General features: G+C 40.5%; 1 protein-coding gene across 8 annotated transcripts in view; it reads right to left on the bottom strand.

Moving 5' to 3' along the window:
- The window catches only part of SLC18B1 (solute carrier family 18 member B1), a 47,387-nt gene that overhangs the window by 6,430 nt on the left and 16,256 nt on the right, over positions 1-24,701 (bottom strand). For all 8 annotated transcript variants that reach the window (XM_059889899.1, XM_024997012.2, XM_059889898.1 and 5 more), the window contains 7 exons: positions 16,618-16,713; positions 16,229-16,302; positions 15,349-15,496; positions 12,920-13,076; positions 6,198-6,334; positions 2,077-2,178; positions 673-764 (listed from right to left, as the gene is read on the bottom strand). In XM_059889899.1, the coding sequence (XP_059745882.1) occupies positions 673-764; positions 2,077-2,178; positions 6,198-6,334; positions 12,920-13,076; positions 15,349-15,496; positions 16,229-16,302; positions 16,618-16,713 (806 nt within the window). The remainder of the gene's footprint in view (positions 1-672; positions 765-2,076; positions 2,179-6,197; positions 6,335-12,919; positions 13,077-15,348; positions 15,497-16,228; positions 16,303-16,617; positions 16,714-24,701) is intronic.

Consider the following 24,701-nt stretch of genomic DNA (forward strand, 5'->3'; position numbering starts at 1 on the left):
TAGAAAGTTATTCCAGTGGCACAATTATCACCTGTTGTGTGTGTGTGTGTGGATAAGAAGACCTAGGCTCTTGGAAGTTAAATGAGTTACCCAAGTTCACACACCAAAAAAGGCAGAAAGTCCGAATACAAACCCAAACATGAAGGACTCTGAAATCCTTGCTTTTTTCCATGTCATGTTTTGTCCCAGAGGTACCTAAAAATCTCTAAGTAGCTCACTTTATTTTAGCAAAGAAATTATAATAAACAAGCTTTAGTAAGCAGCTACCACATACTAACGATGACACAGAAACAAAAAAAAATTAGTTCCTACCTCAAGGAGCAAGAAGTTGTGGAAAAAAAAAAAAAGAAAAGGCATATTCTAAGAACAATCAGCTAAAGGTAGATAACAAATGCTATTTTTAAAATAAAGTACAAATTGCAACTGAAACACAAAGGAAAAATAAGCATTTTTCTCATTTGATATAGATTTTATGCACTGATGTTTGCTTAGACCATTGCTAGCATCCAGTAATACTGTCAGTAAAACAAATATTTCAGTATAGTCCGAAATCTGATAATTGTTTAAATAATAAGATTCAAAGATACTAAGCATATCAGTGTTATACCAAAATTTTTAAAAATAATTCTTAATAGTATTTGGCCAAAAATTTCAAAGAAGAAAAAAGATTACCTCTTAATGTGCAAGAATGGGGCAGGTCCTAAGAGCATGTAGCAACCTGCTAAGGTTAAGTTTCCAAAAACCAGAAGCCATTTCCTCAGGTGCTGAGAAAGAAAGTCCAAAGAGACTTAGAGGTAAAAACCTCCCATAATCCAAGAATATAAAGAAATCATCAAGGAATACAAGTCATGATATTAAAAAAAAATCAGTACATTGAAGAAAACAAAATTTTACATGTAAGAGAAAACAGGGTAGATGGTAAACACAAAAGCAAGTGCAATCAGTATACCTCAGGACAGGGTGTGAGCAAAGGACAAGATCCCTTGGAATGGGAGTATATTCTGGATTTTGCAAATGATGAGCTGTTTCAAATATAAGAATTTTAAAGAAGCAGTCACCACAAGAAACAGCCAAGTAGATGCATTATCTAGAAAAATTCACATTTTAACAAGTATCAAATAAAATGTTTTCTTATAAACTACTGAAATGCAGGCTAAACATTACAAGGGTATGATATCCGTTCAGTTATATATATGGCTACATCTTAAAACTAAGTTCCAAACACCTTAAGACACTTGCTTTTTGTCACCTGGATTACCAAGTAATCTCCACATAATCAGTCTTCATAAATATATACCCATGTGCAACGAAGAGCGGAAACATGAAAATAAGCACCAGTATCACAGAAGCTTGAGACTTGGTGAATAGTACTAAGCCTCTATACTAGTCATCTAGACTGAATCGTTTAAACCTAGTTAAAGGAGAATAGAAGAAATTTTCTTTCAGGATGGCTCTGGGATAACGATGCATATTGACATGACCAGTCCTTTCATTCTCATAGAAAAACTACATTTTATCTTTTCAAGTTGGTCAAGTCGTAAGTACCTTTGAGCTCTGTCCTGATTATTAACGTCAATCCATTTTTTTTTTCATCAAGGGAATTTTTTCCTTTAGAAAATCTAATCCAGGAGTTTTTCAACAGTTTTGGCATAAGCTTCCCCTTTTCCCAGCTGAAGCAATTAAAAAGTGAATCTGCTCAGGGTGATGACAAGTTGGAAGATACTGAGAACTCACACTGAAACGTCTCCATCAGCTCAAAAAAAATGAATATTTAAGAGTTTAAATGTTCTCACTGCCCCCCCTCCCCCACAAAGATAAACTGTGGGGATGGATATATTAATTAACTAGATGGAGTGAATCCTTTCACAATGTATAGATATACCAAATCCCCATGATGTATACTTCAAATATCTTAAAGTTTTATTTGTCAACTATACTTCAATAAAGATAACATTTAAAAAAATTTGAATATGTTCATTCTGATCAGTAGCCCTGCAGAACTCCAGAAGTACAGTTGGACAACCACCAGTCTAGACATACACAAGTCATTCGTAAATATCAATGAAGTGTACATACTGGCATTTTATCACTGAGTAGGCCCACCAGTGGTGAAGAAATGGCATAGGATAATGCCAAACCCAGGAATACCAGTCCCACATATCCAGCTGGTAAATTAAACTGTAAAAGAAATCCCGTGTTAAAGTTACATGGTTAAGTCATTTAAAAAAAATAAACATCTATCTTTTCCTTCTACATCTCTTCAGCTCTTATCACCTGCCATGAGGCTACGACTAACACTTAGCATCCTTCATGATTTTTGTCTTACGCTTGTAAATGGATTATTTTTTCATTATGGGAGAAGAAACCTAACCAGAGGTCAGAAATACAGGATGTTTTTGCTTTGTTAGCATTTGATAGTAAATATTGTATAATTACCCTTCTATGAAACACAGCATTTTTACATGTCAACCTGTGCTTTGCAAACATTAGTATACACAAAAAATTACCTGAAGAACTTGTTACAAGAGGTTCGTGAACCCCAGCCCAAGAATTTCTAATTCAAAAAGTCTGGGAGAAGGCCTGAGAATCTGCATGTCAAACAACAATCCCAGGTATGCTGTCTGTCCACAGACTAAAGTGCATTGCTGTAAAAAGCACTGACGATAATATCTATTCTATCCATCTCAAAGGGATATTAATATCTAATTAAAGAATTAGATGGTATGACACTTTTAAAAAGACTTTTATAATAGTAAGCTACCTCATAACTCTGTTACTGTTACCAACATGATATAAATGCCTTTATTGGTTATCTGAGTCATTCTCATTTTCCTTAATCTCCTTCAGTTCAGTTCAGTTCAGTTGAGTCGCTCAATCGTGTCCAACTCTTTGCAACCCCATGAATTTCAGCATGCCAGGCCTCCCTGTCCACTAGCAACTCCCGGACTTCATTCAAACTCACGTCCATTAAGTCGGTGATGCCAACCAGCCATCTCATACTCTGTTGTCCCCTTCTCCTCCTGCCTAAAATCCCTCCCAGCATCAGAGTCTTTTCCAATGAGTCAACACTTCGCATGAGGTGGCCAAAGTACTGGAGTTTCAGCTTTAGCATCATTCCTTCCAAAAAACACCCAGGACCAATCTCCTTTAGAATGGACTGGTTAGATCTTCTTGCAGTCCAAGGGACCCTCAAGAGTCTTCTTCAACACCACAGTTCAAAAGCATCAATTCTTCAGCACTCAGAAAGTGGGAACCCACTCCAGTGTTCTTGTCTGGAGAATCCCAGGAACGGGGGAGCCTGGTGGGCTGCCGTCTATGAGGTCACACAGAGTCAGACACGACTGAAGTGACTAAGCAGCAGCAGCAGCAGCAGCTTTCTTCACAGTCCAACTCTCACATCCATACATGACCACTGGAAAAACCATAGCCTTGACGAGATGGACCTTTGTTGGCAAAGTAATGTCTCTGCTTTTGAATATGTTATCTAGGTTATTCATAACTTTCCTTCCAAGGAGTAAGCGTCTTTTAATTTCATGGCTGCAATCACCATCTGCAGTGATTTTGGAGCCCCAAAAAATAAAGTCTGACACTGTTTCCACTGTTTCTCCATCTATTTCCCAGGAAGTGATGGGACCAGATGCTATGATTTTCGTTTTCTGAATGTTGAGCTTTAAGCCAACTTTTTCACTCTCCTCTTTCACTTTCATCAAGAGGCTTTTGAGTTCCTCTTCACTTTCTGCCATAAGAATGGTGTCATCTGCATATCTGAGGTTATTGATATTTCTCCCAGCAATCTTGATTCCAGCTTGTGCTTCTTCCAGCCCAGCGTTTCTCATGATGTACTCTGCAGAGAAGTTAAATAAGCAGGATGACAATATACAGCCTTGACATACTCCTTTTCCTATTTGGAACCAGTCTGTTGTTCCATGTCCAGTAACTGTTGCTTCCTGACCTGCATATAGGTTTCTCAAGAGGCAGGTCAGGTGGTCTGGTATTCCCATCTCTTTCACAATTTTCCACAGTTTATTGTGATCCACACAGTCAAAGGCTTTGGCATAGTCAATAAAGCAGAAATAGATGTCTTTCTGGAACTCTCTTGCTTTTTCCATGATCCAGTGGACGTTGGCAATTTGATCTCTGGTTCCTCTGCCTTTTCCAAAACCACCTTGAACATCAGGAAGTTCACGGTTCACATATTGCTGAAGCCTGGCTTGGAGAATTTTGAGCATTACTTTACTAGCGTGTGAGATGATTGCAATTGTGCGGTAGTTTGAGCATTCTTTGGCATTGTCTTTCTTTGGGATTGGAATGAAAACTGACCTTTTCCAGTCCTGTGGCCACTGCTGAGTTTTCCAAATTTGCTGGCATATTGAATGCAGCGCTTTCACAGCATCATCTTTCAGGATTTGAAATAGCTCCACTGGAATTCCATCACCTCCACTAGCTTTGTTCATAGTGATGCTTTCTAAGGCTCACTTGACTTCACATTCCAGGATGTCTGGCTCTAGGTCAGTGATTACACCATCGTGATTATCTGGGTCATGAAGATCTTTTTTTGTACAGTTCTTCTGTGTATTCTTGCCACCTCTTCTTACTATCTTCTGCTTCTGTTAGGTCCATACCATTTCTGTCCTTTATCAAGCCCATCTTCGCATGAAATGTCCCCTTGGTATCTCTAATTTTCTTGAAGAGATCTCTAGTCATTCCCATTCTGTTGCTTTCCTCTATTCTTTGCACTGATGGCTGAGGAAGGCTTTCTTATCTCTCCTTGCTATTCTTTGGAACTCTGCATTCAGATGTTTATATCTTTCCTTTTCTCCTTTGCTTTTCACTTCTCTTCTTTTCACAGCTATTTGTAAGGCCTCCCCAGACAGCCATTTTGCTTTTTTGCATTTCTTTTCCATGGGGATGGTCTTGATCCCTCTCTCGTGTACAATACTACTCTTTAATTAAGCACATGGGATCTACTTAGGTCAGTATATGTTTTAACAATTTTTATCACGTAATTCAAGCTAAAAATTAGCCTTTTAAAGACAGTAGTGAGATATAAAAGTCAGAAATATCCTCTTCTGATTTTAAAAGAGGGTGGACCCCTTCCTTCCCTAAAAGACTGGTCGACCAATAATGGGACAGTAAAAAGCCAATTCAAACAACCGATAAGGCAGAAGAAGGGCAACAGGAAAAAAAAATGTGATAGAAAAACAGGGAAGTACATTTCTAAAGGTTTTTATAAGTTAGACATGAGCAACCTGGGTTTAGGAAAGATTGTTAAAATTTTTTTCAAGGTTTGGACAGAGTTCTTAAAAGGAAGAAAAGTGACTCTTAAGCAGACTTGTTGTTGATAATATGAATGGAATGTGTCATTGAAAACACAAGATATTTCTCTTATGCATTACCTCATAGATGCTCACTGCTTAATTGTAATATTATATTATTTTCCAAAACTTGGGCCTGACAGTAAAATTACAGTCCCCAAGTTTACCCGTAGAATACCCTAAACTGTCGAGTGACTTGAAGGGGTTGTGTTTCTGATAATGGTACTTTCTTCATTCTAGGGCCTCAAAGTGAACACGGGCTGCAGCTAGTAGATTTCTGTCTTTATAAACACAGCTTAACTCTCTAGTATAATTAACTATCAGGCCCAGTAATATACTCTATTGCATTATTTCTTAATAATCTTTTTTCAAAAATATCAAAGAACAAATTGGTATGACATCAAACTTTAAAATTCAGTCATTTTTAGCATTAAAAAAATAGAGACTCCTGGTTCCTTTCTCCCATTTCAGATCAGTATAGTTCATAGTCTTTCACATATATGCAATAGACTAGAAGTAAATGGACCCAGAGGGGATCTGTTAGAAAAGAAGGACACCTCACATTAAATGAGCCACTCAGAACCTCATATGCCTCAATGGAATTTAAAACAGAGGAAAGTATCCTTGTTAAGCAGTCAGGATGCTGTCCAAGCCAGATCTATGATGACTAGAGCGAGGCCTAGGAGAAAGAGACCATTTACACAAATCAGACCCCTAGTTATAGGGACATCACAGAGGGAAGGTACAGGCTATCTTGATGTATAGATTTCATTCTGCCTCCTCCTTGCAGCCACACCCGGGACTTTCTAGCAAGCAGGGCCTAAGAACAAGCAATTATGTGCATCTACCACAATGGGGAGTTTTCATCACCAGGCTACTCACCTTCTCCAAAACAAAGAGGGACAGTGTAGGATCAAGGAAGCCAAAACAGGAGCTGAATGAGGTGATGACAAAGGATAAAAAGGCAACCTTGGGTAAAGTGATGAGTTTCCAGAATGAGTGTTTCCCTTTATCAGACTCTTTGGGGGTAAAAATTTAAAAAGAAATTAGACTAATTAACATTGCTGAACTTAATCTTTCAGTCTACTTTCAAAAGTAAAATTGGTAAGGCCATCTTTATCCAGTAATCAAAACAACCATACCTCTGAGTTTGCCTAAAATTGCACATTATCAACATCTGCATATAAGTTATTCAAACCTAGAGGCCATTTTCAGGTACTTAAAAAATAATTTCTCAGATTCAAAAAAAAATCAACTGGAATCAGAGTATGAGGAGAAGTGGTCTTGGTTACAGGTCATCATCTAGAAGGCTTTCCCCAGATGGGAGAGAGAACATATAAAGTTGCCCTTGGTGGTAGGAAAAACCAGACGCTCTATCAGGCAACAATGTGTGTGTGCTGAGGAGGAATCTGAGTCAATCAAAGAACACAAGACAATTTTTTTCTGCTTATGGAAAAACACTGGATTGAAAGGGATGCTAGTGAATCACGAGTACATTCAATTTGGCATCAAGGTCAGCTGAGAGCCAACCTCGTGTCAGTGGCTCAGTCGTGTCTGACTCTTTGCAACCCCACAGACTTTAGTCCGCCAGGCTCCTGTATCCATGGGATTCTCCAGGCAAGAATACTGGAGTGGTTTGCCATTCCCTTCTCCAGAGGATCTTCTCAACCCAAGGATCAAACCCTGGTCTTTTGCATTGCAAGCAGATTCTTTACTGTTTGAGCTACAGGAAATCCTTTGAGCTATAGGGAAGCACCAACCTCAGGTGCTGTCATTTCCCCAACAGCAACACAACTTCTGCACTGTCCCAAGCACCAGGCATGGTTGTTCCCAAGCCTCCAATCATATCCTATAACTCCCTTCTTCTTTCCCTGCTAATTTTTCAATCTCTAGCCACTCTGTAAAGCCTCATTCTGGTCCTAAGCATCCTGCAAATTTTACCTCCATTATCATGTAATTGAGCAGCCTAAACTGCGTTTCATCTTCCATGGTTTATTGTTTGATCACTTTCCTATCTTCCACCTAATGTGCTCAACAAAATCTTTGCTGAGTCAGATATCATGCCAAATCACTGGGCACACAAAGCCAAAGAAGACAAACTCAGATCCTGATCTCACAGAGAACTTACAAAAAGGTGTGGTTGAGAGCCAGGATGGAGGGTAGCATTTGGAGCATACGAGAGGGTTGCCTAATAAAGAGGGAAAGCTGTTTAAGAGAGAATTTATGAAAGTTGTAATATCTAAATTACTGTCTAAAGGATGAGCTTGAGATGAGCAAGGAAAGAAGGAGGAAAGAATAACCCAGGCATATTATCCAGGAATGGCTCATTGTGAGACTTGAAAGTGAAGGGAAAGTATTCTGTTTGAGGAAATGGAAGAGCAAAAGTAAAGAAGGAGGGTGGAGCTTGGAGTGTCAGGAGGAGAGATCATACTGCAGAAGGATGTAGTGATAAGATGATGCAGGACTTTGTAAAGTAGGCTAAGAAGCCCAGGAAATCACTAGAGGTTTCAAACAAGAAGTGAGAATCAGATTTGCAGTTCAAAGAGCTACACCTGTGGTCTCCTGGGAAATAGAGACAGGAGGCGAGTTAGGAGACTGTGCAGTGAGCTAGGCCAGGAAGCTCTGAGGGCCAGAGCAACACTGACACATCCTCATTTCAACAGAACTCATTATGTAATAAATTCTTGGTGAATAATGATTTGGTAGGAAGCAAAGTACAAAAGAAGCATCAAGTGTGGTCCAGCTATATTTGTCAGGATAAGAGGGATACAGTTAAACTGTGGTGTTGGTTTCTTAATTATTAGCCAAATAGTCAATGATGAACCAAACGCGAACCCAACCTGTTTCACTACAGATTTGACTTAGAAAAGGGCTAAGCCCACCATGTGGCTCAGTGAGGCAGGCCAGTAGGGAGACTTCACTGGTTATGGATTTTGGATTGTGTATTACCAATGTATAAAATAACAATGATAAAGGATCAACTTTACTCAATTACATTTATTGTGTATATAGAAGTATTACGGGTCTATGGCATAAGACAAACTATTATGAAATAAATAGTCCCTTTCTCTGAATGCAAGGTGGGAAAGGGGATTATCACCATAAGAACATACGGGAATGTCCATGAAAATGAACACATCATGAGTTTAGCTAAGCTGTTGAAGAAGCCCAAGTAATGAAAACTTAGGGTGATACCTGTTTCCAGAGACACATAGCAGAATCACCCAGGGAGCTTTTCCAACCTCCTTAAAAATCTCTCTGCTTCCTCCAATTCTGATACATTCTTCTTGGAGGACATGACTCCATAGTTGACAATGCCTGCCACAGGAAGCTGCTCTGAGAGGTAAGGAAGCTGAGAGGCCTTCAGGTGTGAAGGGACAGGAAAAACGCAGAGCACTGTGGCACTACTGACTCAGCATTTAGATCAACGATTGAGAGGGTTCAGGGAAACTTTCCAGAAGAGGTCATACAATTAAGTTTTGAAGGGTGAGTCGGAGTTTGGTAGAGTGGAAGTGGGAGACAGTCCAGCTCATGTGACTTGCCTGAGAAACCTCTAACAACAGCTTTTAGTGGCTTTCAAGGTAAAGCTCACAATTCATGGATTCAGGCATTTTTATTAAGAGGATTGTCATCCCTACAGGGGGCTTCCCCAGTGGCTCAGTGGTTGAAAAAAAAAAAAAATCCACTGGCAACGCAGGAGACGCAGGAGATGTGGGTTCAATCCCTGGGTAGGGCAGATCCCCTGGAGGAGACCGTGACAACACACTCCAGTATTCCTGCCTGGAGTATCCCATGGACAGGGGAGCCTGGCAGGCTACTATCCACAGGGTCTCAAAGAGTGAGACATGATCGAAGGGACTGAGCGCCACACACAGGCATCCCTAGAGGGGTGGGAGGAGGGAGTGGTGGTGGTAGGAAGACTCTAGAGGGAGGAGATATGTGTATACTAATGACTAATTCACGTTTTTGTATGGCAGAAATCAGCACAACATTCTAAAGCAATTATCCGCCAGTTAAAAACATAAATTTTAAAAAATTAAATTAAAAAAAGAGGATTGTCATGTACATGACTGTGTTTTAAAAATATTTCTTTAGGGACTTCCCCGGCAGTCCAATGGTTAAGATTCTGCATTGCCACTGCAGGGCGCATGGGTTCATCCCTGGTCCCCTGGTCAGGGAACTAAGATCCCACATGCCAAATAGCATGGCTGGCAGGGGCAGGGGGGGTGGTGTTTGGGGGTGGGGGGAGCTGTGCAGGATTTTTCTTTAGCACAATACAGAAGAGGAGACTTGGCAAGCAAAAATTAAGGATGAGAGACAGCGAGGGACTGAAATCGACTCTTCGTAACCCAAATCCACAGTGTTTATGGGTTTAAAAGGAAGTAAACGAGTGGAGTAGAACTTATAGAACACAAAATTCTGCCAATATCATCAAAATAAAAGGAAATTTAACTTTCCAGCCTTACCTATAAGCTTTCCTAAAACAATAATTTTTAAAGGTACTCCTTAATGGGAACACCTAAATCTATATTTATAGCTTTAACATTATAAATTGTGAGATTTAAAAAAATATATATCAGTTTCTCCCATTCAATCTAAATACAAGATCCTTACTTGGATAAACAGAAAGTTTGCCAAACCATTTTGTTCATAAAAATATAGTGGGCCTTAGGAAGCAAAACAAAGCATAGTGGGCCAAACAAAAGCTAGTGGAGGTGATGCAATTCCAGCTAAGCTATTTTAAACCCTAAAAGATGATGCTGTGAAAATGTTGTACTCAATATGCCAGCAGATATGGAAAACTCATCAGTGGCCACAAGACTGGAAAAGGTCAGTTTTCATTCCAATCCCAAAGAAAGGCAATGCCAAAGAATGTTCAAACTACTGCACAATTGCACTCATCTCACATCCTAGCAAAGTATTGCTCAAAATTCTCCAAGCCAGGCTTCAATAGTTCGTGAACTGAGAAATTCCAGATGTTCAAGCTGAACTTAGAAAAGGCAGAGGAACCAGAGATCAAATGGTCAACATCTGTTGGATCATAGAAAAAGCAAGAGAATTCCAGAAAAAACATCTGCTGCTGCTTCATTGACTACACTAAAGCATTTAACTGTGTGGATCACAACAAACTGTGGGAAATTCTTAAAAAGAAGGGAATACCAGACCACCTTACCTGCCTCCTGAGAAATCTGTATGCAGGTCAAGAAGCAACAGTTAGAACCAGACATGGAGAAACTGACTGGTTCCAAACTGGGAAAGAAGTACATCAAGGCTGTATATTGTCACCCTGCTTATTTAACTTACATGCAGAGTACATTATGTGAAATGCCAGGCTGGATGAAGCACAAGCTAGAATCAAGGTTATGTGAGAAATATCAATAACCTCAGGTACACAGATGACACCACCCTAATGGCAGAAACTGAAGAGGAACTAAAGAGCCTCTTGATGAAAGTGAAAGAGGAGAGTTGAGAAAGCTGGCTTAAAATTCAACATTCAAAAAATGAAGATCATGGCATCTTGTCCTATCACTTCATGGCAAATAGATGGGCAAACAATGGAAGCAGTGACAGACTTTATTTTTTTAGGCTCCAAAACCACTGCAGATGGTGACTGTGGCCATGAAATAAAAAGATGCTTGCTCCTTGGAAGAAAAGCTATGACCAACCTAAATAGTGTATTAAAAAGCAGAGGCATTATTTTACTGACAAAGCTCCATATAGTCAAAGCTATGGTTTTTCCAGTAGTCATGTATGGATGTGAGAGCTAGACCATAAAGAAGGCTGAACAATGAAAAATTGATGCTTTTGAGCTGTAGTGTTGGAGAAGACTCTTCAGAGTCCCCTGGACTGCAAGGAGATTAAACCAGTCAATCTTAAGGGAAATCTATCCTGAATATTCATTCAAAGGACTGTTGTTGAAGCTGAAGCTCCAATTCTTTGGCCACTTGATTCAAAGAGCTGACTCATTAGAAAAAACTCTTACGCTGGGAAAGACTGAAGGCAGGAGGAGAAGGGGACGACAGAGGATGAGATGATTAGATGGCATTGCTGACTCAATAGACATGAGTTTGAGCAAGCTCTGGGAGATAGCCTGACATGCTACACTCCATGGCGTTGCAAAGAGTCAGATACGACTGAGCAAATGAACAACTGGAGCTTTACATTAATTAAAGATGCAGGAAATTTTTAATTGAGGAATAACAGGAACAAAGAGAAATAAGTACCAAGTAACTAGGCTGACAGTGATTAAAGGGGCTTCAAAAGATACCATGTTGTGGGAGGGAGGGGAAGAGATGAGGAGAGCAGGCCAGGACTCAAAGAATTACTGATGCTGGGGCCAGTCCGGCACCTAATCACAGAAGTTCTAAATACCACATCTCACAATTAACTAGTAAGCCATCTTTTCTCCCTATATGATGTTATTGATAAAGAGTAAACAGAACTCTTTCCCCTATTGCAAGAGAATCTGACCCGGTGTCAGTTTCTTAGTTGACAGCCAAGTGTTCACCTGTGAACCCAATAGGAGGCCAGTCCGGGATGCCTGACTAGAGAAACAACTATCACTATGCACAGAAAGACGACAGGCTCTCCTCCAGCTCTCGAGCTAACTCGGTGGCTGTGTCACAGTAGGAATCTGATAATGGTAAAATACCGATTCCATTACTAGGCAATCTGGCTTATAATGAAAATAATCCTTGACTCGTAAATTTCATCTGTACAGAAAGAACTATAAACCAGCCATCAGTACTCGACGCTTTGTGCCTCCCTGAGCTTGGGGACTCTTGTACGCAGAACGTGCCTTGTGGAGACCCAGGCAGCTGTGCCTATGGAGTTGTTATGAGATAGGTTGACTCCTACAGGGCATGAAGCTTCGGAGCCAAGACGATTTCCATTACTGCCTGATGTGGCCCTGAGTCCTCACACTTGAGCTATGCTGCACACACAGCTACAAGAAACCTTCGGAAGGAAGGTCTAACTTTGTCCTCCTGTCACAGTGCCTTTGGAGAAGGCAATGGCACCCCACTCCAGTATTCTTGCCTGGAAAATCCCATGGATGGAGGAGCCTGGTGGGCTGCAGTCCATGGGGTTGCTAAGAGTCAGATACGGCTGAGCAACTTCACTTTCACTTTTCACTTTCATGCATTGGAGAAGGAAATGGCAACCCACTCCAGTGTTCTTGCCTGGAGAATCCCAGGGACGAGGGAGCCTGGTGGGCTGCCGTCTATGGGGTCGCACAGAGTTGGACACGATTGAAGTGACATAGCAGCATAGTGCCTTGTAATGGAAAGATTCTTTACATTAAAAGATGTAAAGAATCTTTAATTTAGAATTCAGGAAGACATCTGGTGGGCATTGCATATGTTTTATGATAAGAAATTTAATATTTGCTAATTCTATAGGTCAGAAAGAGTTTATGACAATTTATATAAACTAATTGCCCACTGCAACATTTCTGAAAAGAGAATTGATTCTTTCAGCATGCACTACAAATCTATTAGTGATTATATAAAATGAAAGTGAGTATATGTTAAATTGGTCTCCTACAAAGGCATAAAAATACTTAAATTTAAGATTCTTAAAATGAGCAATAAATTAGGTCTTACCATAATTGGGTAAAATACACATGTTGAGGGGAACCATCAGCAGAACTATGCATCCCAGAAAAATGAAAGGCACCTCATAGCCAAAGGACTGATACAAAAAGCCACCCAAAGGAGGCCCCAGCACTAGTCCCAGTCCAGAGAAAGTCTCAAGACTTCCCTAAAAATGGGAAAACAAAAGAAAATTGAGTTAATATGTTTCATTTGAAAAATGAATAGAAAGTTCTGAAAAAAATTCTATCCACTTTACAATTTATACACACACCACCCACCAAGATAGACCAAAAATTTAAACATGCACATTGAAATTATTAAAGTACTAGAAAAATAAAATATGAGAGTTTTTTCCTAATCCTTACAGTGAACCAAATTTTCTAATTATGACATAAAAACTCAGAAGACACAAAAGAAGACTGATAACTCTGATTACATGAATATATGAAAAACTATGGACAGCAAAAAAAAAAAGACAAACAAAGAATGGGGAAAAAGTACTGATAAAAGACTAATTTCCCAAAAGCACCATGACAGCAACTGTTAATGAATGAGGCAAATCAGCAGTACTGTGGGAAAATGGGCAAATGTTATAGTCTATGCTATGCTATGCTAAGTCACTCCAGTCGTGTCCGACTCTGTGCGACCCCATAGACGGCAGCCCACCAGGCTCCCTCGTCCCTGGGATTCTCCAAGCAAGAACACTGGAGTGGGTTGCCATTTCCTTCTCCAATGCATGAAAGTGAAAAGTGAAAGTAAAGTCGCTCAGTTGTGTCCGACTCCTAGCGACCCTATGGACTGCAGCCTACCAGGCTCCTCCGTCCATGGGATTTTCCAGGCAAGAGTACTGGAGTAGGGTGCCATTGCTTTCTCCGATGTTATAGTCTGTTCACACATAAAATGAAAACAACTCACGCTAATGTGAACTGACCACCTCTAACTTGCAGGACAGCAAAGCCCTACTCCAAATATGTTCAGCCACAAAACCTTGTTTTACAGAGCATGTCAACTGACTAGCATCTTTCTGAACCCCTCTGAAAAATATACTTTATGGAAATGGAAATAGTGTATCTGTTACAGTGGCCACCATGGCATGACAAATTGCCATAGAACCTAAAGCGAATTTATCCAGTTATACAATACATATACAGATATATGTACTTACATTAATTGTATAAATACATATGGGTATATACTTAATAAAAGTGTGGATATTTATATTTATGCAGCAAATAGTTTACCTGATGGTCAAAACTTTCAAACTGTAGTATTAATACAGGTAAATGAGGGAACATGGTACTGAGCTGATTAGATCTGAGGTCTCTGAAAGTGAAAGAAAGAAAGAAAAGGAAGTGAAGTCGCTCAGTCGTGTCTGACTCTTTGCGACCCCATGGACTGTTGCCTACCAGGCTTCTCCGTCCATGGGATTCTCCAGGCAAGAATGTTGGAGTGGGTTACCATTTCCTTCTCCAGGGGATCTTCCTGACCCAGGGATTGAACCTGGGTCTCCCGCATTGGAGGAAGAGGCATTAACCTCTGAGCCACCAGGAAAGGTGAGGGTGGTGCCTATTCTCATATACAAACCAGGAGTCCTTCAGGAATGCCTGGTTCCAGAGGAGAGAAGGCAGCAGATAAAAGCTGGGACAAGAATCTGCTATGTCACCAATACTCCGTGTCAAGGCACTTGGGCAATATATGAGAATGTATGTCAATATGATGCTACCAGGCTCTGGATTTTTATGGTAAAGTAAGTTGGAGAAGACTCTTGAGAGTCCCTTGGACTGCAAGGAGATCCAACCAGTCCATCGTAAAGGAGACCAGTCCTGAGTGTTCATTGGAAGGACTGATGCTGAGGCTGAAACTCCAATACTTTTGGCCATCTCATGCGAAGAGTTGACTCATTGGAAAAGACTCTGATGCTGGGAGGGATTGGGGGCAGGAGGAGAAGGGGATGACAGAGGATGAGATGGCTGGATGGCATCACCGACTCGATACACATGAGTTTGGGTGAACTCTGGGAGTTGGTGATGGACAGAGAGGCCTGGCATGCTGCGATTCATGGGGTCATCCTTTCCATGACTCTGGGAAAAGTGGAAACAGGACTCTAGTATAAATCTGCTTCAGGCAGTCCAGCCACAATCTAGGCTACAGAGAGATAGCAAATATTACTATGGAGGCTTTTTTTTTAAGAGGTAAAAAGGAGTATTTGGTTTTGCCATTTAAGGGCTTGTAAGGCCAGGAAAAGCACCTAAGTAAGACTAAGGGTACATTTATTGACAGCCTGCTACTGAAAGTAGAAACTGGGGTAAAAGGTAACAAACAGAGAGAGTAGAAAAAAAGCAGGTCTAGAAGAATGGGCCCCAGCTTTGGCTTGAAAGGTCAAGCAAACATTTTAGCTACACTAAAAGGAAAACAGGAACAGTGTATAAAATACTTACCAATACTGTAGCCACATTGTTTGGAAAAGCCTTTGCAACGATAGAAGAAGAGGCAGTTATTGCTGCCTCGAAACTTATTGCATCAGTTATTCTCAGTAGAAAGCACATAGCAATAAACACTGGTCCTTCTGGAACTTGGTCCAAGAGACTAAAAGAGAATAAAACAATCCTCAAATGCCAAATTGATTTTATTTTTTTTCAACTGTACTCACTGAAAACAGTAACACCTCAATCATAGTTATTAAAGTAAGTCACTTTAGAATATGAATTTTTAAGAGTTTCTTTGTTATATTTTTAGTAGGAGGAATTTGAGTCATAATAACAGCCTGATTGTCCTTTTCTACTGACATATTTGATGGCTTAAATAATAATACTAAATAGGTCTTTTGAAAAATGTAGAGTCAATCTAACAAGAACCTATGCAGAAAGACTTAGATTTAGGTCTTCCCCAAACAACAACAACAAAAAAAGCAAAATCAGGAACCTGAGAAAGACTTCTGATACATTAGCTTAACATCTATATTCTGATCTTCTTTAGCTGATTGTTTAGACAAGAAACTCATCTTTTTGCTTGAGCCAAAAAAATTTGTGACTCAGAAAAGTGAGTTAAGTTTCTGTCACTCAAGTCACAGAAGTCCTAAAGAACAGATTCAGCAGCCAAATTAATGGTGATCCCCTAGAGGATTTTTTTTCTTAAGATCAATGTCATTCATTTCATTCTCCACACCATCCAACTCCCTTCACCATTAGTCATATGCCAGGCATTTGATAATCAATGGTAATGATTGATTTAAAGAAACCATTAACCATTAACCATTTTAAACTGAAGATAAATTAGGAAATCTGTTCAGGCTCCCAAACATATCAGAACATGACTTACCCAAAGAGAACTGTAACTGCTCCTGAGACAAACATTCCTGCTACAAACATAAATTTTGCTCCAATATGTACAAGCTATAATAAACGTAAAAGAAAATGGTAAATTGATGACTGCTACAAGTCTATACTGACATAAACATATCCACTGTATCAGGAAACAGAAGATTTGGGGAAGATATATACAGTTAACAAAAGGTAATTCTTTAGTGGAATGACAACACACATTCTTACAAACATGGAAGAAGTTAAAAATCAGTCAACCATAAGAAGGGAATTGTCAACTGAAGCACAGTTCATAACATTTGATGCTGGTTATTTCTGCATCAGTGGAAATTTTAGACTTGTAAATTAGAATAACTCATTACACCATTTAAAAAAAATAATACTTACATATTTTCCAAATACCAAAGATGCCAGAAAGTCAAACAAAGCATAACATCCAAAGATTGTACCAATAACTGTATTGCTGGCTCCTTTCTTTTCAGCCTTTAAAAAAAAACAGAAAAGAAAAAGTTTGAAGGATAAACTAGCAACAGTATGGGGAAAAAATGGAGCTACTAGATCAGAGGATCATCCTCCTGTAATCTTATCTGTAAAGCAGTTTCAAAGATTATTATTTCAGAATAAACAGGCTAAGAAAGGAAAGGAAACTGTAGTAAAACTTAGTTCTCTGACATGAAAATAATTCACTCACCAAGCCTTAAACAAATTGTTAACTTTATGATCTTGAGAAAAAAAGAGCAAAACTGGAGGTATCACACCTCTTGATTCTGAAAATAGATTACAAAGGTGTAATAATTAAAACAGTACAATACTGGCCTAAAGACAGACATATGTCTCAATGGAACAGAACAGAGAGCTCAGAAATAAACCTAAACAAACATGGTCAATTCATCTTCCATGAGGGTGCCAAGGACACAGAATGGGGAAGAGATATTCTCTTCAACAAATGATATCGGAACAACTGGACATCCACATGCTAAAGAATGAAACTGGATCCCTATCTTATACCACCCACAAACTAAACTCAAAGCAAACTAGACTTAAACATAAAATCTGTTAAACTTTTTGTAGAAAATGGCAGATGCGGGACTTTTTAAAAATTATTTTTATTGGAGTATAGTTGGTTTACAGTGTTGTGTTAGTTCACTGTACTGCAAAGTAAATCAGTTATACATATACACATGTCTACTCTTATTTATTTTTCCATATAGGTCATGACATTGGTCTTGGCAATGATTTCTTATATGTGACACCAAAAATCTAAGCAACAAGACAAATCAAACAAATGGAATTACACTGAACTAAAAAGCTTCACAGCAAAGAAAACGATCAAAAGAGTGAAAGGGCAATCTACAGAATGGGAGAAAGCAATCTGTAAACCATCTCCATATAAGTAGCTAATATCCAAAATATGTAAGACTCTCCTACAATTCAATAATCTATTAATAAAAAACCACCACAAAGAACATGACTTAAAATGAGAAAAGGATTTCAACAGACATTTCTCTAAAAAAGAGACATACAAACGGCCACCAGGTATAAGAAAAGCTGCTCAAGATCACTAACCATCAGGGAAATGCAAATTAAAATCATAATGAGATATCATCTCACAGCAGTTAGGATAGACAGCAATAATTGAAAGCACAGAAGATAACAAGTGTTGGTGAGGAGGTGAAGAAATCAGAACCCTTATACACTGTTGGCAGGAATGCAGAATGGTGCAGCCTCTATGGAAAACAATATGGAGGATCCCCAAAACATTAAAAACAGAACTACCATATAATCCAACAATCCCTCTACTGTGTATATACCCAAAAGAATTGAGAGCAGCGTCTCAGAGATATTTGCAATCCCATGCTCACTGTGGCACTAGCTGAGATAATACAGAAACAACTAAGAAATAGCTAAGATAATATAGAAATAACCCAAATGTCCATCGACAGATGAATGGACAAAGAAAATGTGGTATATACATAACACAGGATATTATTCACCTCAAAAATAAGGACATCTTGGCATCTGCAACAATATGGATGAAACTTGAGGAAATTATGCTAAACGAAGTAAGCCTTCACAGAAGAACAAACACTGCATGATTCCGCTTGTATCAAGTATCTACAATAGCCAAATTCATAAAAGCAGAGCTTAAAATGGTGGTTGTCAGGGACTTTGGGAAGGAGGAAGTGGGGAATTATAGCTCTTTGGATATAAATTTTCTGTTAAGTAAGATAAACTCATGTTATGTTCTCACCACAAAAAGAAGAAGAAGAAAGAAAAAGTCCACAAGAAAACCCAAGGGATTTTTTGGAGGTGCTGAATAAGTTTAGTATTTTGATTGCAGTGATGAGTGAAGAGGAACTAAAAAGCCTCTTGATGAAGGTGAAAGAGGAGAGTGAAAAAGTTGGCTTAAAACTCAACATTCAAAAAACGAAGATCATGGCATCTGGTCCCATCACTTCATGGGAAATGGATGGGGAAACAGTGGAAGCAGTGTCAGACATTATTTTTGGGGGCTCCAAAATCACTGCAGATGGTGACTGCAGCCATGAAATTAAAAGACGCTTACTCCTTGGAAGGAAAGTTATGACCAACCTAGATAGCATATTCAAAAGCAGAGACATTACTTTGCCAACAAAGGTCCATCTAGTCAAGGCTATGGTTTTTCCAGTGGTCATGTATGGATGTGAGAGTTGGACTGTGAAGAAAGCGGAGCACCGAAGATGCTTTTGAACTGTGGTGTTGGAGAAGACTCTTGAGAGTCCCTTGGACTGCAAGGAGATCCAACTAGTCCATTCTGAAGGAGATCAGCCCTGGGATTTCTTTGGAAGGAATGATGCTAAAGCTGAAACTCCAGTACTTTGGCCACCTCATGCGAAGAGTTGACTCATTGGAAAAGACTCTGATGCTGGGAGGGATTGGGGGCAGGAGGAGAAGGGGATGACAGAGGATGAGATGGCTGGATGGCATCACTGACTCAATGGACATGAGTCTGAGTGAACTCCGGGAGTTGGGGATGGACAGGGAGGCTGGTGTGCTGCGATTCATGGGGTCTCAAGGAGTCGGACACGACTGAGCAACTGAACGGAACTGAACTGAACTGATGACATCATAGATGGTGTGCATGTGTCTAAACTCATCAAGATAGATATATTAAATAAGTGTAAATTTTTGTATAACAATTATACCTCAATAAAGTCTGCCCCCAACCAAAATAAGAATTGTTAGCTTTAGCAGGCCAAAATCAGAATTAGAGTATAAACAAAACAAAAAGCCTTGGTTGAGGAAAGGTAAGCTCTGCTTCTCCTGTAGAACTAAGCCAACAGTTGATCTTGAAATGCTTTCTTTTTGGTATATTTGAGTTCATAGAATATATACTTATTCATCTCTGCCCCCAGTTTTTGGCACAGAACTCTGACTATCCTTGTAACTTCCTTAGCGATAAGAGCCCTAGGAGTAATAATGTTCTAATATTCGGTCTTTGACCCTGGTTCCTGACACCAAGCTCCTAGTCCCTTGGCATCTCTGGGTGACTCTTGGTGATTCCTGCTTGGGGATTAGTCACCAGAAAGACCAAGCCATGATTAGTTTAGAACTTTTGGTTCCACACCCCATTCTCCAGAGAAGGGCTGGAAACTGAGTTAATGATTGATCATGCCTATGTGATTAAGTCCCCATAAAAATCCCTAAGGTGTGGGACTTGGGGACCTCTGGGGTCAGTGAACACATGGAGGATCTGGGAATGTGGCTCACCTGCAGGGGACATGGGAGCTGCATGCCCCTGCCACATACCTCCCGCTCTGTATCTCTTCCATCTACATGCCCAGCTATATACTTTATTACATCCTTTTATAATAGTGTTAAGCAAGTGTTTCCCTGAGTTGTGGAAGCCATTCCAGCAAGTAACTGAATCCTAGGTGGAGAGGTGGGAGGGTCATTGTGTCTTGCCTAAAGTTTTACCTGTAAGTTCAAAGGATTTGCTAACAAAAGAAACCATTCATTACACACAAATAATTTCAATTTTTTAGATTTGACTTAATTTCAACATGCAGTCATTAAAAAAAAAAACAAAAGAAATAGAAACAAGAGAGAGAACTAACAGACAATACACCACCAAACTGAGCCAACAACCTACATCCAGACTTGAACAGTGCTGGGAAGTCCCTTGTTAATAGCAATCTGGAGTCACAATGGGAAAGGGTCCTGAGTGGTGTGTCCACCCCATGGGTGAGGCTTCAAATTGTGGTTAGGGGTCTCCCACTTATAATCCCAGGCCTCAAACTGATATCATCATCAGTTTGCATGCAAAGCTGCAGCTCTGGCTTTGGGGTTCTTTGTTAACTTTTATACTGCAGCTTGCTTCACTTTGTGAGTCATAGGATTTTGTTAGACCCCAGGGATTGGCCAGATTTTCAGAGGCTCGAGAATTCCAAGACCCACTCCTTTTCTTATCTAAGCACTAGCTGTGCTTGGAGGCAGGATCCGCGGTGTCCAGGCAGGTCAGAAGTAGGTCAGAGGCCCACTCTCCTGCTTCTGAAGCCTGAACAAGGTTTCCTCCATTTTAATTTCCCTAACACATGGGAGGGAGACAAGAGGCACAGGTTCAATCCCTGGGTTGGGAAGACCCCCTAGAGAAGGGTATGGCAACCTACACCAGTATTCTTGCCTGGAGAATCCCATGGATTCTCCAGAGGAGCCTGGCGGGCTACAGTTCATAGGGTCGCAAAGAGTTGGACATGACTGAAGAAGCTTCACACACACACACACACACACACACACAACACATGGGAACCTGTTACTTGTAGCCAAGTTGGATGGAAGCTGGGGGTAACATGGAGACCTATTACTTGCAATTGGCATCTGAAGTGGAGGGCAGTCTTGTGGGACTGAGCTCTTAATTTGTGGGGTCTGGCCTAATACAGATCAGCATTAGAACTGAATTGAATGGCAGGACATCCAACTGGTGTCACAGAGAATTGCTTGGTGTGGGGAAAAGATCTACACTGCTGCTGCTAAGTCGCTTCAGTTGTGTCTGACTCTGCGACCCCATAGATGGCAGCCCACCAGGCTCCCCCGTCCCTGGGATTCTCCAGACAAGAACACTGGAGTGGGTTGCCATTCCCTTCTCCAATGCATGAAAGTGAAAAGTGAAAGTGAAGTCGCTCAGTCATGTCCGACCCTCAGCGACCCCGTGGACTGCTTGCAGCCTTCCAAGCTCTTCTGTCCATGGGATTTGCCAGGCAAGAGTACTGGAGTGGGGTGCCATTGCCTTCTCCAAGACCTACACATCTGGTGTCAAATGTGTTGTGAGTGTGGTAGCAGTGTGAGCATAAAGGTGAAACACATGGGAGGAAGGTTTTCCAACTCAGTATCACATTTAGTTACAGGATCAAATGCCACTAAAAAAACCCCAAACCCCCAAACAACCACTTTACTTTGCTGGTCAAAAAAATCTAACAGAAAGTTCCTTAAGCTAGTACATGAGTCATCCCAAGGACCGTTCAGACCATTCAGTTCTCTATTTCTAATACCAACTACCTAACAGTTCATAGAAGATAAAGTTTCCTTTCCTGACATCAATGACACAGATGAAAGAAGCTCCCTCTCCTCCCAACATGCTGCTGAAACATTTGGAGTAATTTATCACCCATCAATGATTCCTATGATTGTTTATAGACTACTCTATCATGGCTCCTAAATTTGCTACACGTGGTGGTGCTGCTGCTGCTGGTGCTTTAGTCACTAAGTTGTGTCCGACTCTTATGACCCCAGGGACTGTAGCCTGCCAGGCTCCTCTATCTATGGGATTCTCCAGGCAAGAATACTGGAGTGGGTTGCCATTACATTCTCTAATTACTATAGATGATATAGTGTTTATTCTAAAACTGCTTCTTTTGAACTTCAAATGCTACTATTAGTTGTGTTGTACAACTGAACAGACAGAGGTTTGAAAACCTTTCTAAAACCTTGGAATTATGGTGGATCCTTAGACCAGGTTCTAGCTATAACCATTTAAGAGGTTAAAATATGAGTTTAATTTTTTGAGATAAGATTGGCAACTTGGCAAACCATGAAGCACTAAGTCTGAAACACACATCTGTCCTCTTGGGCAGTCAGTGGTCATTTATCCAGCACCTTCTATGCATCACATAGGAGCCAGCAGTGAATATTTATAATTAGAAGATGTGACTTAGATTCATCCGTTGCCAGGGCTTCAGCTCTTCCACAAATCACTCTACTCTGAATACAGAAATGTGTGTGTACACACATACTCCCTTTAAAATCTGTCATCCACAACAGCCTTAATTCTATTTATTTATCTTTTCACTCTAACTACATTTTTTAAGATAAAAAATAAGTTTATCACTTCCTATAGTAAGTTATGATAACCATTCAATCCTTGTCTTTAAAAATATATATTCTTACATTGTGTTTCTAAATAAAGCCTACATTTCTCAAAGCATCATACCACGGGAAACCAGATGGGTGAACTCTATCTTTTTCTAATTTTGGGCCTATCACATGGCTTGTGAAACTTCCAGACTAGGGATTGAATCTGTATCCCCTGCAGTGGAAGCACAGTCTTAACTCTTAGACCACCAGGGAAGTCCAGGTGAACTCTACTTTTCATTGCTAAACTATAGGAAGGAAAGGCCCTCTCACTCTGGGAAGCACTACCTACCCCTGAAGTGCAGTCCCTAAGCGCCTGGTTGTGGGAGAGAGTGGAGAAGTTGAACCTAGAGCATTCTAGAAACTGCTTGGGTGGCATTTTGGCCCATAATTTGATGAGACTCAGGATTAACCATTTCTTTGACTTAAAGCTCAACATTCAGAAAATGAAGATCATGGCATCCGGTCCCATCACTTCATGGGAAATGGATGGGGAAACAGTGGAAACAATGTCAGACTTTATTTTTCTGGGCTCCAAAATCACTGCAGATGGTGATTGCAGCCATGAAATTAAAACACGTTTACTCCTTGGAAGGAAAGTTATGACCAACCTAGATAGCATATTCAAAAGCAGAAACATTACTTTGCCAACAAAGGTTCATCTAGTCAAGGCTATGGTTTTTCCTGTGGTCATGTATGGATGTGAGAGTTGGACTGTGAAGAAGGCTGAGTGCCAAAGAATTGATGCTTTTGAACTGTGGTGTTGGAGAAGACTCTTGAGAGTCCCTTGGACTGCAAGGAGATCCAACCAGTCCATTCTGAAGGAGATCAGCCCTGGGAGTTCTTTGGAAGGAATGATGCTAAAGCTGAAACTCCAGTACTTTGGCCACCTCATGTGAAGAGTTAACTCATTGGAGAAGACTCTGATGCTGGGAGGGATTGGGGGCAAGAGGAGACGGGGACGACAGAGGATGAGATGGCTGGATGGCATCACGGACTCGATGGACGTGAGTCTGAGTGAACTCTGGGAGTTGGTGATGGACAGGGAGGCCTGGTCTGCTGCGATTCATGGGGTCACAAAGAGTCGGACACGACTGAGCGATTGATCTGATCTGATCTTCCATCACTAATCATCATATGAGATAACGGTATAGAGAAAAGAGAGCTCTCACTATTAAAAATGTCTTCACTGGCATCCTAGCCAAAGGTTATTCTGTATGTAGACAGGAACATGGAGTCCATGTTTCTACCACACCAAGCATCAGGGGGTGCCAGGGGGCTCACTGTGTCCCTCAAACTTCTTATGCCGATGTCCTAACTCTCAGTACTTCAGCTGTTGTTGTTGTTGAGTCACTAAGTCATGTCTGACTCTTTGTGACGCCATGGACTGCAACATGTCAGGCTTCTCTGTCCTTCACTATTTTCTGGAGTTTGCTCAAACTCGTGTCCATTGAGACAGTGATGCCATCCAACCATCTCATCCTCTGTCACCCTCTTCTCTTCCTGCCTTCAATCTTTCCCAGCATCAGGGTCTTTTCCGATGAGTCAGTTCTTTGCATCAGGTGGCCAAAGTATTGGAGCTTCAGCTTCAGCATCAGTTCTTCCAATGAATATTCAGGATTGATCTCCTTTAGGACTGGCTGGTTTGATCTCCTCACTGTCCAAGGGATTCTCAAGAGTCTTCTCCAGCACCACAGTTCAAAAGTATCAATTCTTTGGCACTCAGCCTTCTTTATGGTCTAAATTTCACATCTTCACATGACTACTGGAAAAGCCATAGCTTTTGACTATATGGATCTTTGTTGGCAAAGTGGTATCTCTGCTTTAAATACACTGTCTAGGTTTCTCATAGCAACTTAGAAGGTGACCTTATTTGGAGAGAGTCTTTGCGGGAGTAACCAGTTGAAAGACGTCACGAAGGGTGGAGTCTAACCCAGTATTACTCGTATCTTTGTAAAAAGGGGAAGTGCCTTCAGAGAGACACGTGTAGAGGGAAGATAATGTGAGAAGACACAGGGAGAAGTTGCCCACCTACAAGCCAAAGAGAGAGGCCTGGGACAGATCCTCTCCTTATAACCCTCAGA

This window comes from Bos taurus, chromosome 9 (genome assembly GCF_002263795.3).
Source record: "Bos taurus isolate L1 Dominette 01449 registration number 42190680 breed Hereford chromosome 9, ARS-UCD2.0, whole genome shotgun sequence".
NCBI classification, from domain to species: Eukaryota; Metazoa; Chordata; class Mammalia; order Artiodactyla; family Bovidae; genus Bos; species Bos taurus.